Consider the following 16,347-nt stretch of genomic DNA (forward strand, 5'->3'; position numbering starts at 1 on the left):
AAGCAGAGTTTGGAGAAATGGAATGTTCAGGAAAAGACACGTCCAAAGCGAACACTTGTTTTCCAAGTGTTCCAAGGAGAGCGTGTCTGCCATAGGGAGGAGTTTTTCAGTTTCTGTGTGAAAGAGCTGAAGCTGGCAGGGGTGTCACCTTTGAGGGCCCTTTGCCTCTTTTTCCTTAAACCAAAAAAACCAAACCCGTTGCGGGTCGAATCCGTTCCGACTCATAGCGACCCCATAGGACGGAGTAGAACTGCCCCATAGGTTTATCCAGGAAGCGGCTGGTGGATTCGGACTACCAACCTTTCGTTAGCAGCCAAGCTCTTAACCACTCCGCCACCGGGGCTCCTCTTTTTTCTTAGTCTCGTCCAAACTAGTATGTAGTATCAGGCTCCCGCATCAGCGATTGAGAATGCTGTGTGCGTACCTAGTCCTTTATTTTTATTGTGTTTTCTCATAACACCTGTATTATCCCGGGTTTGAAAATGAGAAAGCAGGTTCACAGAGGTTAGATTACTTGTGAAGGTCGTTTAATTAGTAACCAACAGAGCCAAGACTGCCAAGTTCATGATTCTAAGTTCCCATTGTAACTTTTCCCAGTTTCGCAGTCAAATACTAACATCAACTACAGAACTAGGTTAAGTAAAGACGAATGCCTTTTAACAGAATTTCTCGTGGGAGAGTTTCTTTTATGAGGTGCTACTCTAAGAGGAAAATCAGAACTAATCATATGGTAAGCCAGTTGAGGGTAGGAGTAGGGTCCTATTCATCTTTATCTCAAGTTGCCAAATTTGGAGGATCATATTTCTTGGTGGGAGGCCCTGGGTGAAACAGTTAAACTGTGGACTACTAACTGAAAGGTTGGTGGTTCAGACACACCCAGAGGAGCCTCAGAGGACAGGCCTGGTGATCTGCTTCCAAAAGGTCACAGCCTTGAAAACCCTATGGAGTAGTTGTACTCTGTACATGTGGAATCGCCATGAGTCGGAATCTTCTCGACAGCAACTAACAACAACAACGTTTCCTAATGACTAAATATTTGAAATGACAATTTATGCCCTTAATCTAGATAATTTAGCATTTTTGACATAATATGATCTGAGCCAAAAGCCTAAAGGAAAGTTAAATTAAGTAAGTGGATGCACATCGTGAACAGCAGCCCGTTACCATTGCCATCGAGTCGATTCCAACTCATAGCGACCCTATAGGACAGAGTAGAACTGCCTCGTACAGTTTCCAATGAGCAGCCAGTAGATTCGAACTGCCGACCTTTTGTTTAGGAGCTGTAGCTCTTAATCACTATACCACCTGGGCTTCCGTGAACAGCAAAGCAGTATACGAGCGTAAAGTCAGAGCAGGGGCACAATATATTTTTATTGAATTAACTAATCCCATAACCGTGATGATTGTCAATCCATGTTTATCAATCACCTGGAATTGGGGCCGATTCCTACCATAATTTAACTGCCAACTCTACCCCTCAGGAAAGAAACAGATTCTTTGGAAGTTCCTGACATTGCAGTGCTTTGAAACCTGTTTCAGGCATGCCTGCCCAGTGAATTGCTTCAATCATATGATGGGCCCCTGTAGCCAGGTTTGTTCTACATCCCCTTGCTTTCCTGGAATGTGAAAGTGGGACAAAGGAAGCAGCAAAGAAAGCTGAACTGCAGAGGGAGAGAAACAGGTCTGCTGAGAAGCAGCAGCAGGAGACTGAAGGGCTCTTGTTTCCAGCCCCCTTTGGAGGCCCACTCCCCTTTCTGTCTTTGGCCTCCAGGAGAGCCCTTGGCAGCCTTCCGAAGAATTCCCCCCTCCCCCACTGTCTTTTTTTTTTTGCTTAAGTTAGATTGAGTTTATTTTTGTGAGTTGCTATCATAAGAATGAACCTTGCCTAAGATAAAAATCATGAAAAAATGAAGTCTGAGAAAGTATTCTGTTTACCATAACAGAAAAATATATATAATATATAAAAAACATTTTGAGAAATATTCAAGACCACCAGAGAACTTTAAAGACTTTTTTTTAAAGAACGATCTAAATAAATGAAAAGATACCATGTTTTTGAGTGGGAATGATGTCAACTTAATGCAGTTTCAACCAAAATCCCAATGGAAGATTTTTGGGACTTGACAAGTTGATTCTAAAATTCATCTGGAAGACTAAACACATGAGCACAGCCGCAAGATTTTGAGGAATAAAAAGAACAAGAGGCATTAACAGGGGACCTCCGTACCAGATAGCAAAATGTCTTCTAAAGCCACAGTAACGAAAACAGCGTGATACTGGCAAAGAAATAGACAAATACTGCTACATCAGTGAGACAAAATAAGGAAACAATAATGAGTTATTCAATAGTTTTGGGACAACAAGCTGTCTGTTTGGAAAAAAAAAACTAATTCCTTCCCTCACAGCATGCACATTAAATTCCAGAAGGATTAAGGAGCTAAACATTGTTTTAATTAAATCTAAACACTCTTTAAGTTTGAAGTTCAAATCCACTTTTCAAAGAATTACCATTTTTAAAAGGACATACAATGTCATTTCAAAAAATGCTGTCTTTAGAAGGTAACAATGTGTATTCCCTGTTATTGTATAATTTAATATCATGAATTAACTTGTGTTTCTCAAAGAAATGTTATGATATTATGCTCTTAACTTTAAACACTCTTCTGAATTTTACTCCCCAGGAGTAACACTCCACCTCAGATTAGAAATAGCTGCTGGTTCAGCCAATCACATAACAAAGACCTCCCAGCGAGGTAGTGGATCAACTCATCTGCTTCAGGCTCCACCTCCATGTCGTCATGTGAGGAGAGAGTGGGGTTGCAAGCAGCCTGCCACTGGTAGCTTCCCTGCCACCCCTAAGTTCCCTGGAGTAAAAAAAAAACCTCTGCAAAATGGTTATGATACAAAGAGTAAGAAAAGGTATGCTGGTTACTAACCTTAGGTAGCAGGCATAGAAAGAAGGCCTATCATCATACAAGGATGACAAAGTCACCTGCAGGAGAATAGATGTTCTCAGAGTTCTCAGAGTCCAGCTCGAAAGCCTCTTTGTTTCTGATATCTCAGGGGGTGTTAGGCCCAGGACTGTTGCCCATGGGAGAACAGAAGTGATACTTCAGCTTTAGGACATGAGCCATTGTCCTGGGTCTGGACCTCACCACACTGGTGCTACAGCCATCTACAGCAGATACCGAGTGAGACCTAAGGATCTTCCCAAATGAAAATGCCCCACTTAAGTTTGGATTCGGGGGATGCAATTGAATGATCTACTTGTTTCATCAATAGGTTTATCTTCGTGGAGTGGGAAAAGCAGGCAGGTACAAGGGGAATGAAGAGGTACGACTATTACCTCCAAACAGTTTTGGTAAGAGGTTTTGTTGTAGAGAAGCCCATGTACCTGGCACGCTCACAGCCCCAGGGCTGAGTGGCCAGAGCAGTTCTTTCCACATAAGTTACCAAACATTGTGTCTCTTGACTCTGCCACCAGGACCGGCCATCAAAGATTAGCCCAGGAATTAGCCGGTCACTGAAGTCAAACATCTGGGCCGCATCAGCAGCACTGGAGAAGTCTAGCACGTGAACTGTGCATTAGACTGTAACTGAGCAAGTCCCCCTGAGCCTGGCTCTTGGCAAGCCTGAACACGAGGCCTGCGGAGGGAAAGCAGGAGAGGCTGAAGCCACGTGCACTGGGAAAGCAGAAAAACGGGGGCTTGAGAATGGCTGGCTGAAAAGGCAGCTACGAGATAGTATCACACCGAGGCAGCTGTAGCTCTGGTCACCCAATCTGAGAGGACTTTGCCATTCTGCACAAAACAAGCTGAAGGATTTACTGACTGTCGTTACAATAAACCTGCAGTAGGTAACCTGAGAGTACCTTTTCTTTGTCTATTCTAGAATCCGGGGCCAAGAAGGGCTATAAGAAAGACCAGGACAGCATGCTTAATTCAGGACACAAAAAGGAAAAGGAAGAGGGATGAAGGCTATGTTCCCCATCCAAGCTGCTGTGAAAATAGCAGACTCTGATAGGAAATGTAGGTGGAGGGAAAAAAGAGAAAGCAGTCAGAACTCGGGAGAGGAAGAAAAAGACACCATTCCAGGCATACCCCACAGAAGGCCTGTGAGCAAAGTCACATAGATGTATATGTGACACATGTCTTCCATTGTCAATTTTCCTTGCACACAGGGCTGGAGACAGGAGGGAGAAAGCTGCAAATGAATAGGAGAAAGACCAGCAACGGGAAACATGAATTAGTGGGGAAAAGGAAGCAGGAGAAACCTGAGCTCACAGGATTTAGGGTCTCCAGGGCTGGGGGAGGAATTTGAAATCTTAAGAGTCTCTGTAGAAGCTCAAAATCAGGGCAGTCTTTAATTCTTTCAGTCATTTAAGCAAATATTTACTGAGCCCTGACTAGTACCCAGATCCTGTGCTACCTTCTGGGCCAATAAAGGAGACAAAGGAGCTCACAGTTTGGAGGGAGAGACAGGCACCAACAATCACATTGCAACATTGTCATAGTTTCCTATTGCTGCTGAAACAAATTTCCAAAGGTAGTGGCTTAATACAACATTTATCATCTTACGGCTCTGGAGGTCAGAAGTTCGAAATGGGCGTCACTGAGCTAAAATCAAGGTGTCAGCAGGGCTGCTTTCCCTTCTGGAGGCTCCAGGACAGAATCTTTTCTTGCTTTTTCCAGCTTCTTGAGGCTATTTACATTCCTCGGCTCATGGCACCCTTTCATCTTTAAAGCCAGCAATTGTTGGTCAGGTCTTCCTTACATGGAGATGTTCTGACGTTGACAATGCTGCCTTCCTCTTTTACAGTTAAGGACCCTTGTGATTACATTTCCACCACCTGTCTGTCAATTTGTCATATCATGGTGGCTTGTGCATTGCTATGATGCTGAAAGCTATGCCACTTATGTTTCAAATACCAGTAGGGTAACCTATGGCAGATGAGTTTCAGTGGCGCTTCCAGACTAAGACTAGCAAGAGAGGCCTGGCAATCCACTTTCAAAAATCAGTAAATGAAAACCCTATAGCTCACAACAGAATATTGTTCAATAGAATGCTAAGGATGATCCCCCTAGATTGGAAGGCACTCAGAATACACAATGGCCACAGCCATACCAACAATTGTGAAGATGGCACAGGACCAGGTAACATTTCTTTCTGTTGTGCATTGAGTCACCGTGAGTCGGAGGCAACTCCACGGCAGCTAACAAGAACAATGATTATATTGGGCCCACCTGGATAATCCAGGATAATCTCCCTATTTGAAGGTCAGATGCTATCTTAATTCCCCTTTACCACCTACCTAACGTAGGATAGGATTAGGATGTGACCATCTGTGGGGGGCGTTACTGCCTACCACAAACATGATGCGTGTTATGGTAGAGACAGCACTGTGGGATCTGGTTCCAGTCCAAGACTGAAAGTTGAGTGCATGCTGCAACCTCTCCTTCCCACCCCCAAATGCTTAGAAATAACAGAAAAGATCCAAAAATAAATTCATAACCACTCTGGACAACTTTCTGGACAACAAAGGGAGCCTTTGGTGAACCAGAAGCCATGAGGAATCCCTGAAAGATGGATGAAAGGTGGAAACTGATCAGAGAAGAAACCCACAGCCCAAAATGTGCCTAGGAGTAGATTGCCACAGGCAACAGAAACACCACCAAGAGTACCACACACCCAAAGGGAGCAGGGGAAGGCTCAGGAGAAACCAAGAGGGCGATGATGACTTAGCGTTCCATACCAGGTACCACCAAGCATGTCAACCACTCCACACTCGCCTTCTTGCCTTCCAGCAATATGGTTGTCTTCAGATGGGAGCAATGGATATGAGATTTTGAAGTGGAAAAGACAGCGTTCCTGGTGGCAGGTGACACCTAAGAAGAAATGGAAGCACTGCTTTCAGAAGATGAACTTCCAAAGTATCCCACCCAGCAACATATTCTGCTTCTTTCCAATGATTACTGACAATAGACCATGACCTATGCCTTGGCATTATCGCACACCCCTTCCACTAAGCAGTGCACAGAGAGGGCAAACAGTCTAACAGGAAATGTCTTCATTTCCTAGTGCTGCTATAACACAAATACCACACATGGGTAGCTTTAAAGAACAGTTTATTTTCTCACAATTCTAGAGGCTAAAAGTCCAAATTAGGGTCTTGGCCATGTGGATCCCTTCCTTGTCAATAGCTCCAGGCATTCCTTGGTTCCTTACATTCCTTATAGGCAATACTCACATGGCGCCTGTCTTCTCCCATGTGTACTTGTCTCTGTGTCTAATCTGCTTTTTTTTATAATTTAGAAATGATTGGATTTAGAGAGTTGGAGTAAACTTGACAGCAAGGGTTTTTTTTTTTTTTTTTTTTTCCTACTTGGTATTGAGCCAATCCATAGAGTTTTCATTGGCTAATTTTCAGAAGTATATCTCCAGGCTTTTCTTCCTAGTTTTAGTCTAGAAGCTTGGCTGAAACTGTCCACCACTACCCTGCCATTAGGTATTTGAAATATCAACCGCACAGCTTCCATCTCAGGGCCAGTGAAAGCGAGGGAAGCCCTCAGTGAGGTGGATTGACACAGTGGTCTCAGCAATGGACTTAAACATACCGATGACCATAGGTGCAGGACCTGGCATAGGTGTTTCCTTCTGTTGCATATGGGCTTGCAATGAGTCACATGGGGTTACCATGAGTTGGGGCTGATTAAAATAGCATAGAAAACCCTACTTCCAAACAGGATTATAACCACAGGTGCAAAGGCCAGGAATTCAACACATATTTTTGGAGAATGCAATTCAGTCCATAACAGGCAGTCTCAGCTAAAGGTTGAGCTTCCAGCCAATAATTACCCAAATTTGAAGAATGTCAACATTGTGAAAGAGAGACATTAAATCCAAAATATACATATGGAAGAACTTTCACCCAGTGAAACAGTTCATAGAATAAGAAGAGGACATTAGAATAATTATAATTAATATTCTCAGATGCAAAAAGATTTTTTATAATCTTTGAAAAAAAAAGGCAACTGAAAAATCAAATGTGATAAACAACAAAAGCCTTCAGTTATCAGAATGGATACAACTAAAGGACAGTGTATGTTATGGATTGAATTGTGTCCCCAAAAAATGTATGTCAACTTGGCTAGTCCATGATTGCCAGTATTGTGTGATTGTCCGCCATTTTGTCATCTGATGTGATTTTCCCACGGGTTGTAAATCCTACCTCTATGATGTTAATGAGGTGGGATTATCAGCAGTTATGTTAATGAGGCAAGACTCAGTCTACAAAATTAGGTTGTGTATTAAGCCAGCCTCTTTTGAGATATAAAAGAGAGAAATAAGCAGAGACATGGGGGCAGAGTGCGTCCTTTGGACCCGTTTCCTACACTGAGAAGCCCCTCAACCAGGGGAAGACTGATGACAGGACCTTCCCCGAGAGCTGACAGAGGGAGGAAGCCGTCCCCTAGAGCTGGCACCCTAGACTGTGAGAGAATAAATTTCTCTTTGTTAAAGCCATCCACTTGTATTTCTGTTGTAGCAGCACTAGGTAACTAACGCAATGCGTGATCTGGAGGATTGAGAAAAAGTATTTTTCTAGCACATAGCACAAGACAAAATACAAAACATATTAAAAAATAAAAGGATAAAATATGCAGAGAATTGATCTAAAAGTTGCAATATCAGTTAATAAAAGTTCTGAGTAGAAAACGAAAGAATGTGAGGGGATGTTACATTCAAATAAATAAAAGAAGAAACGTTTCCTGAATTAAAGAAAACTATGTTTTTTTTTTATGATTCTTCAGTTTGAAAAAGGCCCAGCAAATACTAAAGCAGGATCCATATTTTAAACCTGCTAAACACATAGACCTATCACGATGCAATTTCAGACATTAAGAGCAAATCCTGAAAACTTCTAATAAGCAAAAAAAGTAGATGAAATATGAAGGTATGAGAGTCATATTGACATTAAATCTCTCATTGAGAAACGAGGTGCATGAAGAAAAGGAAGAGGTTTTTTTCTGATTTCAGAGGAAAAATATCTTTGAATCTAGAATTATATACACAGCCCAATCACCATTCAAATGTGAAAATAAAAAGGATTTTTCAGTTAGGCGAGTTCTCAGAAAGTTTATCACCTACAGACCTGCTCTGAAAGAAACAATGAAAGAGACACAGCAGCACAAAGAAAAAGGAATCCAAGAGGAAGAAAAAGCAAAAAAGAAAAAAAAGGGCTAGCAAAGACCTTAGTAAATTTTTGAAACTACACAGTAAGACAAAATTGGGGGGGGGATGCATTAAAATAACAAGAAATCTCAGAGATTAAAAGTGTAATTGCTAAAAAGAAAATCTAATATACGCACTGGAAAACAAAGTCAAACGAACTTTTTAGAATATAAGCTAACAGTTACAGAACAATATATATGGTATGATACCATTTGTGGAAGAAAAAAAGACTTTCTACAAGATATATATTTACATAAACTCATAGAAATATGTCTGGCAGGATACATACGTCTCTGGAAGGGACTGGAATTGGAGTAATGGTCAAGCGGAGCCTCAGCTTTACCTTTACTATTCTAATCTTTACTTTGAGAATGTATCTGTATGTTACTTATAAAATTATACAAACAGCATATTTTGAAAATTAAAAAACCAAGGGCCCAGCAGTGAGTTTATGTTAATGGCGGAGGGACAGTTTAGAAAAGCAGGGTGAGAATGGTTGCACAACTCTAAGGATGTAATCAATGTCACTGCATTGTACATGCAGAAATTGTTGAATTGGTGAATGTTTTTCTGTGCATATTCTCAACAACAAGTAAAATAAGGTTCCAAGAAGCAGTGAGGAAGGAGTGGCTAAATTTGCCATCTGGGAGTGAAGGAAAGAAACACAGAGGAGATGGTATCAGAACTAGTTCTTGAAGGAGGCATTGCCGGGGAAGGAGGAGAAGGAACAACACATGGTAAAGATATGACAGCTTGAGAAGAAAATGATGTACTTGAGCAATGGCCAGAATTTGTATCAACATAGTTTGGGTGTGTGTGGTTTGGCAGGGAGAGGAAGGGAGGAATGGGATATGAGATAAGGTTGCAAGGATAGGTTTAGGGTCGATTGTAAAGGGTTTTTGTACCATACGAAGAAGGCTGAACTTTGCTTGGATGATTTTTTTTTTTTTTTTTAGGCCACCTAAGGGACATTAAAAGAGCCCTGGTGGTACAGTGGTTAAGTACTCAGCTGCTAACTGAAAGGTTGGTGGTTGGAACCCACCAGCCCCTCCACGGGAGAAAGATTTGACAGTCTGCTTCCGTGAAGACACACAGCCTTGGAAACCCTATAGGCAGTTCTACTCTGTCATAGAGCATCGCTGTGAGTTGGAACCAACTTAATGGCAACTAGTTCGGTTTGGGTATAAGGGATATGATCATATCAGACGGGTGGTTTTGGCAGCCATGTGGAGGATGAACTGGAGGAGTGGAGACTGAATGCTTGGAGACTCGTTAAGGAGGCTGTTGAGTTGCCGAATCAAGAGTAAGTCCCTAGACGACAAAAAAGTGTCTATGTAGGTGGAGAAAAAAAGCATGATTTAAGAGATAATTAGAAAGTGGAACTAATAGTTCTTCCCTTTCAGCATCTACCCTTTCCCAACTTTTTGTAGTAGCTGTACCCTACATTGGGGGTACCACTGTCTTTTGCCTTTAGTCCTTGTGTTTTAGGCCCTGTTCTCCAGGGGTAGGACACACGATCTAGACTAAGTCATTAATTCATTCTGTTCCCCCCCCCCAAAAAAAAACAAGCCAAACCCGGTGCCGTCGATTCCAACTCATAGCGACCCTGTAGGACAGAGTAGAACTGCCCCATAGAGTTTCCACAGGCCACCTTTTAAGGAGAAGGACATGACCCTAATCAGGCGTATCAGGCCATCAAGACCCTCCTGGAACTTTTGTAAACAAACTTCTTCCTGCTGGACCAGGTGGTGTGATAATGGGAGCCTGGAGCCACCCAGGGCCACAGTGGTCCTAAGAGGAGCCAACGCAGGGGAAGCAGAGCTTGTAAATGGACCCTGGTAGTATCTTTAGAGCCCAGAACCAAGCCAAGCCTTAGCCAGTTGTGCCCATGGACTTAAGACGAACCAGTGATTTTTTTTTTCCTTTTTTGGTCTAAGTTCTGAGAGACCCAGAATTGAGAGTATTCACAGAGTACCCCTAACGATCAACACTGGGAAGGGGGAGCGTCTCTGAAGCCTACTCTTCTTAGTCTCATGGCAAAGGGCCTGTCTTAGTGGGAAGCCGACTTAGCTTCCTGAGTTATTAATCTAGCAGAACCTAAAGGTTTTAGAGCTAGGAGTCCTGGTGGCTCTAAGGTCAGGAGTTTGAACCTGCCCAGTGACTTCATGGGAGAAAGACCTGGTGATCTGCTCCCCTAAAAATTACAGTCTAGGAAACCCTATAGGGCAGCTTTCTACTCTGTTTTATGAGGTCACTATAGGCCAACTCAATGACACCCAACAATAAGTCTTTAGAGACCCTCGGAGGGGTGAGCCAGACCGGTGACTCCCAGGCTTTAGGATTTCACAAAGCAGCCAAATTTCAAAGAAAAATCTTAGGGTCCAAACTAGAATTTCCAAGTTTTAATTTTGTTAAGTGAAAACTTAAAGACCAGAACAAAATACTACCATCCACCATCACCACAATATCATAAAAGAAATAACACTTTCACACACACAAACACACACACACACACACACTAAAAAAGGGATCACTTTGGTATAAAGGACAGCCATTTAAAATGAGTACATTTGGCTTTGTGAAGGATTCTCTCTTTGTACTTGCTTTTCTCCCTGGGTCTCAAATTTGTGAAAATTTTTTACTACCAACGCCAATCTGCTAAGTGGCCAAATGGAGACTCCTTCAGCACTGGAGTGCTCCCAGCCTTAGACTGCATCACATCCCTGGGACATAGAACATCTGGACAACACAGAGCCCTCAGTTATGGGTCCCAGCAGGATGCGTATTCCATGGCTCATAAAAAGATCGAAGATCCCAGGGAAAGGCCTCACTCTTAGGGTAGGAGGATCCAGCAAGGGAAGCCGGGCAGAAATAGCAGAACACAAGCTGTCTAGAAGGAAATCTCTCATCCCACCACTGCCCATCCCAACTGGTGCTCTGCCCATTCACCACCTGCCTGGGGCCCCCAGGAGCCCAGAGCATAGACAGCTTCCAACACAGGGTCTGGATAAAGGTGCTGGGGGACCTCAGGGCTGCCAACAGGCACGTTCCCTCTTCGAGGGCAGCAACAGCCTCCCTGGGGACTCAGTGTCAACAGAGACTGTGGCATGTGTGGGGCTGCTCTGGCTGGCTCTTGTGGCTGCAAAGAACAGTACCTCATTCAGGATAGCTCAAGTGGGGGAAAGGGTGTTATCGCAAATGTGACTGGATGTGATTCTTTCCCCTCCCACATCTGCTTCCGGGGGCAGGCCTCACCCACCCACCCACCCCAGCAAGCTTGGCTAATAGAAGGTACTCTTTGACAAGTCACAGACCCTGTTAGCATAAATACACACTAGAGCTGTGCAGTCAGTCTCAGAAAGTACTCCTAAAGTTTCGGTCTGAAGGACCTGAATATCCTCACCCCCACCCCACCCCACCCCACATTCCTTAATGGGAGATAGGTTAGAACCAACTGACTGAGAGCCAGGACCTTAGGATGGGCAGGAGAATGAAAAGGGAGTCCCTGGATGGTGCACACGGTCAACGTGCTAGGCTGCTAACTGAAAGTCCACCCAGAGGTACCTCAGAAGAAAGGCCTGCTGTTCTACTTCGGAAAACTCAGCCATTGAAAACCCTGTGGAGCACAGATCTACTCTGACACATGAGATCATCATGAGTCGGAGTCAACTTGACGGCAACTAGCTTTGTTGTTTAGGGTCAGAGAAGAGAGATCCCCAATCAAGGCGGAGACAGACTGGATTGACAGGAAATGCAAAGAGAAAAGCACTGTTTTGCACCCTATTCACTCTCTGAGTACATAATCACAAAGGAGCAGCTCTGTCCTGGCAATGGACTCTGCCTTTCCACCCTCCTCACATTAAGGGGTTACAACAACACACATGGAGCATCGAGGGAGCCAAAGGGCTCGAGAATCAAAATCCCAGGACAACAAGGCCCCACGCAGACTACCTCAGGAGCCAGTGATAGATTCAAAGAAGTCCCAGGACCCTCGGCAAGTTGACATTCACAGGTCTTCACCTGGTGATCTGACCTTAACACAAAGCCACCTCTGATCTGGTAGACTTCTTTCTGACCCTGCGATTCATGCATCTTTTTTTTATTCCGCACCTGAGTTCCCAAGAGATGCCAAAATCTGACCATTTCATAGGCCCCAAAGGCCACCATCTCTGGCCAGTCTCTGAATCTGCTGACCTTGGGCTGGGTGTCCATCAGCTAGAGCAGAGAATGGCAGGGAGGGGGGACAGAAGCCTTGGGTGTGGGCACTGTGCGTGAAGCAGTTCCTTCAGGTGTGGCAGGGGCAGGGGAAGCCATCTGAATGTCATGTCAGGTTCGGCTTGCACGGGGCCAGTTCTGTCTACAGAGTGGCTGTCTGGGGTGCTTGGAAGACATCTGTGTTGTCCCCAAGCATTGTAGCTTCCCAAAAGCTACACATCCATTTGCAGCTCTTGAACCCCAGGTCTCTGAGGTCAGGTGAGGCTGGGTGTCCTGAGGTCCCACAGTCCTATGTTCCTGGGTCCTAGACTGTCCCACCCCACATTAAAGAAGCCTGAGAATGCATGCCAAGTCATATGCACTTTGCTGTTTATTGTCACGTTACCAATGGGACAGGGGGCATGGGGGAGGGACAAGGTGAGCCCTCAGGCAGACAAGTGGAAGGACAGAGAAACTAGGAAGCATCCATCTTTGGAACTTCCTCCAGAGTGGCCTCCCAGTGGATGATGTGGCTCATCCAGCAGCCAAGGGGTCAGGAGGCAGGCAGCGCTCAGATACAGGCACAGTGCTGCGTGAGAAGGTTGGGCACCGTCTCGTACTTGAAGGAGTAGCCTCCATCTGAGGTGGTGCGGACACGTAGGGACCTCATGGTCCCTGGGAGAGCAGCACAGCAGGGCTGGGCCCCTGGCACCAAAGAGAGGGGCTGGACCCCTAGTCCCAAAGAGAGGGGCTGGATAGGGGTAGAGGCTGCCCCAGGGGTTGGCAGGGGCGGGCCGGGTGGGATGGGCAGCCCACAGTCCCCATGACAGTAGTGAAAGATGAAGCTGGGAGGATGCACGATCCAATGGTCCCAGCCCAGCTCCTGGAAGGAGATGTTGAGAGCAGCTCGGTGGCAGTTGGCATGGGCAGCAGGTTCCTCTGGAGGCCTCTGCAGCAGGCGCAGTGCAGCTGGAGACCAAGGCCAGGGCAGTGGGGGAGTCGAGCGCCGGGCTCTCTTGTCTCCGCTGGTTGGTATGGCCCGAGTGTGGGCCATCAGGAAAGGCGTGGCCTCAGGCCGGACTGAACAGGAACAGAGGGGACAATGCAACAAGAGCACCAGTACTGGGTGGGTGAGCAGGGGGAGAGCAGAGGAGGCCAGGTGTAGCACAGCCCAGCGAGGGGGCGCCTGGCCCAGTGACATGGGCACAGCCATGGGCCCCCCAGATGACAGTGTCAGCAGGCTAAGCAGGGGCCCAGAGCTATTGGAGGCTGCTGGGCCCTGCCTGTCCAGCCCGGTTCGGAACCACAGCTGGGCCGAGGTCACCTGGCGGCTGCGTATGTGCTGGGATGGTCGGAACACATACGTGAAGAGGCCCTCGGCAGCCTCCTGGGCCAGCTCTCCAGCAGCTGGCTCATCCTCACAGCTGGAACCTGCAGAGGGAAGGGAGAGGACAGCCCTGATGGCAGGGGCCCGGGACCTCTCCATTCCCGAGTGCTGACCATGTGCCAAGCATTCTGCTAAACACCTCACCACACTTGGGGACTCCACGGTCCTGGGGAAATGACATAAGCTACCCATCATTTATTTCATCATTAAAGGACTTAAGAGGCCCTGGCCCTCTCAACCTTCACCAACACTGACAATTGTTGGACTTATTCTTTTGTCCATCTGATAGCATACAGTGGTACTTGAATGATGTGTACGTAGGTGCTTCTTATCTTACTCTTTATAATATCTTTTTGCGTGTCAGAAATATTGCATGATAAATTATTTAAGATAACTCCATGTTTAAAAACACATGTTAACACCAAAAAAAAAAAAAAAGTAGAAAAAATATAACTCAGAGTAGAAGGCAGTTCTTTCCAAGAAAGTGCAGTTGGGTCCTTACTCTGGCATGTACATCAAAAAAAACCCACCAAATCCATTGCCAGCGAGTCAAGTAAGACTCACTGAGATCCTACAGGACAGAGGTGAACTGCCCCATAGGGTTTCCAAGGAGTGGTTGGTGGATTTGAACTGCTGACCTTTTGGTTAGCAGCCAAGCTCTTAAAGCTCTACTGAACACTTAACCATGGACCAGCACCAGCCAAAGGCCTGGCACATGGGGCTAAACGAATTCTCTCATTAGAATCCTCACAACTGTCTATTTTGCACATAAGGAAACTGAGACTTAGAGAGGTGAAGTGGCATTCAACTATTCAGTGGCCAGGCTGGGATTCTGCCAAACCCCCAAACCACACTTTTAACCACTGTGCTACATGGGGCTGAAGGGCAGGGAAGCAAGGAATCTCTCCCAGGGAAATGGGGGCCAGATACAAGAATCTCACCCAGAGGCGAGCTTCCTTTGTGCAATCAGTGGAGCATGGGGAAATACTTAAGGAGGTGGGACAGGAGCTGAAGAGGAGGTAGATTAGTTTCCCAACTATTCTTTCTCCTGCATCCCTAAAGTCTTCTCAAGTCTCAGGCACCTGGGGCTGAAAATACAGGGTTTAGGGCAGGGAGCAGAGGCAGAGGTAGGAGGAAAAGGTGGCAGGAAGGGGCCCAACCTCAGGCAGCTCTTTTTCTAGAGACCCTTGGTCTTCCACATAGCTCCCAGATGTACTCTAGATACACTGTCTCATTTAATTCTGAGAGGTAGGTGTTACAGCCCATTGTACAGATGAGGAGACAGAGATTCAGCGAGATCAGTAACTTGCCCATTGCTGCAAAGCCAGTGAAGTGGCAGGGCTGGGATTCAAATCCAGGTCTGCCTGGCTCCCATACCACGCTGCCTCTCAAAGTCGCGCTGCCAGTTCCCCATCCTCGTTACCTGTGACTGGGAAAAGGATGGCCTGGGAGACATCTTCCTCCTCGAGATTCAAGCCCCTGCGCACGAAGCCCCCCAAGGCATGTCTTCGGGTCAGCCGCCTGACTCCAGGGTCCCCACCTTCCCCGGTCACTGCCGGGGGCCCTAGGGCATCCAGGAAGAGAGCCTTCACCTTGGCCAGAACAAGCTCCCGGTCTACCTCTGGCCCATGGCAGCCGTCCCCATCCTGCAGGGCCAGTAGCAAGAGGAAGAGCAGTGGCCTTGGGGGCACCATGGCTCACTTGGCTCCTGCCAATTGCAAACCCACACCCTGCCCTGTGCCCCTTTTGTCAGGGTCTGCCCAGGGCCTCCCACTCTCCCCTCCCCATCCCACCACCCGCCCTCTTCTACCCTTCTCACCCCAGTCTTCCCCAGTCCTTCCCACGCCCAGCTGTCCCAGTTGCCCTTGCCCATGGCATTGAGACCTCCTATCTCTGACACAGACGTCTGTGGCCCTGAGCCTTATCTCCCACTCCGGACAGGAATGTGGGGGAGGGGGCTGGTGAGGGTTTTCACCCCAAGTGACCTGACCGACACATACAACCCCTCCCCCTCTACACAGATGGTGTGAGCAGCCAGCAGCCAGCACACAGGTGACATCGAGTGGGACAAGAGCCCGGGAGGTGGGGTCTGCCAGCTCCTGAAGGTGTTATTTGTCAGAGAGACAGACTGACCAGCCCCTCACACCTTCTGAGGGCCCCTTGCAACCAAGCAGCTGCTCCGCCAGTCCTGGGGGGAGGGGCTGGGGCTGGGGCTGGAGCTGGGGCTAGAACTGGGGCTAGGCCTGGAACTGGGGCTAGGCCGTGGAGGGAGAGGGGGGCGCAGGTGGTCCCGCCTGCTCTATACTTAGCCTGGAGGAGCCAGCCTGGGCTCCTGTCCTCCAGCTGTGTCATCAGAGAATATTTTTGGGATTGGCAGCTGCAGGCGCCTCTGCCACTCAGGCCCAAGGCAGGCGGGCCGCTGGGGACCTGGAGGCTGGAGGTGGGAGGGAGGAGGGGAAAGAGGCCCCGGCTGTGGGAGGGGGCTGGGAAGAGAGGCTGCGAGAGCAGGAAGCCAGGCCGCGGGCAGAGGAGGCTGC

The 16,347-nt window shown here is 46.8% G+C and overlaps 1 protein-coding gene across 1 annotated transcript; it reads right to left on the reverse strand.

The window, feature by feature from the left end:
- Positions 1 to 12,426: 12,426 nt before the first annotated feature.
- Positions 12,427 to 16,279, reverse strand: INHA (inhibin subunit alpha). Its single transcript, XM_003405885.3, has 2 exons — positions 15,234 to 16,279; positions 12,427 to 13,854 (listed from the first exon to the last, which is right to left on the reverse strand). Exons 1-2 carry the CDS (start codon positions 15,502 to 15,504, stop codon positions 12,995 to 12,997), a joined length of 1,131 nt encoding a protein of 376 aa, XP_003405933.1. The 5' UTR covers positions 15,505 to 16,279; the 3' UTR covers positions 12,427 to 12,994.
- Between the last annotated feature and the right edge of the window lie 68 nt (positions 16,280 to 16,347).

The sequence above is a fragment of the Loxodonta africana genome, chromosome 6 (assembly GCF_030014295.1).
Source record: "Loxodonta africana isolate mLoxAfr1 chromosome 6, mLoxAfr1.hap2, whole genome shotgun sequence".
In the NCBI taxonomy this organism is placed as follows: Eukaryota; Metazoa; Chordata; class Mammalia; order Proboscidea; family Elephantidae; genus Loxodonta; species Loxodonta africana.

Excerpts from the sequence above, each read along its gene's own strand:
- INHA (XM_003405885.3), bottom strand. The coding sequence starts at position 15,504 with ATGGTGCCCCCAAGGCCACTGCTCTTCCTCTTGCTACTGGCCCTGCAG. Across the intron at positions 13,855-15,233 it reads CATCCTTTTCCCAGTCACAG|GTTCCAGCTGTGAGGATGAG; the intron begins GTAACGAGGATG and ends TTCCCTCTGCAG.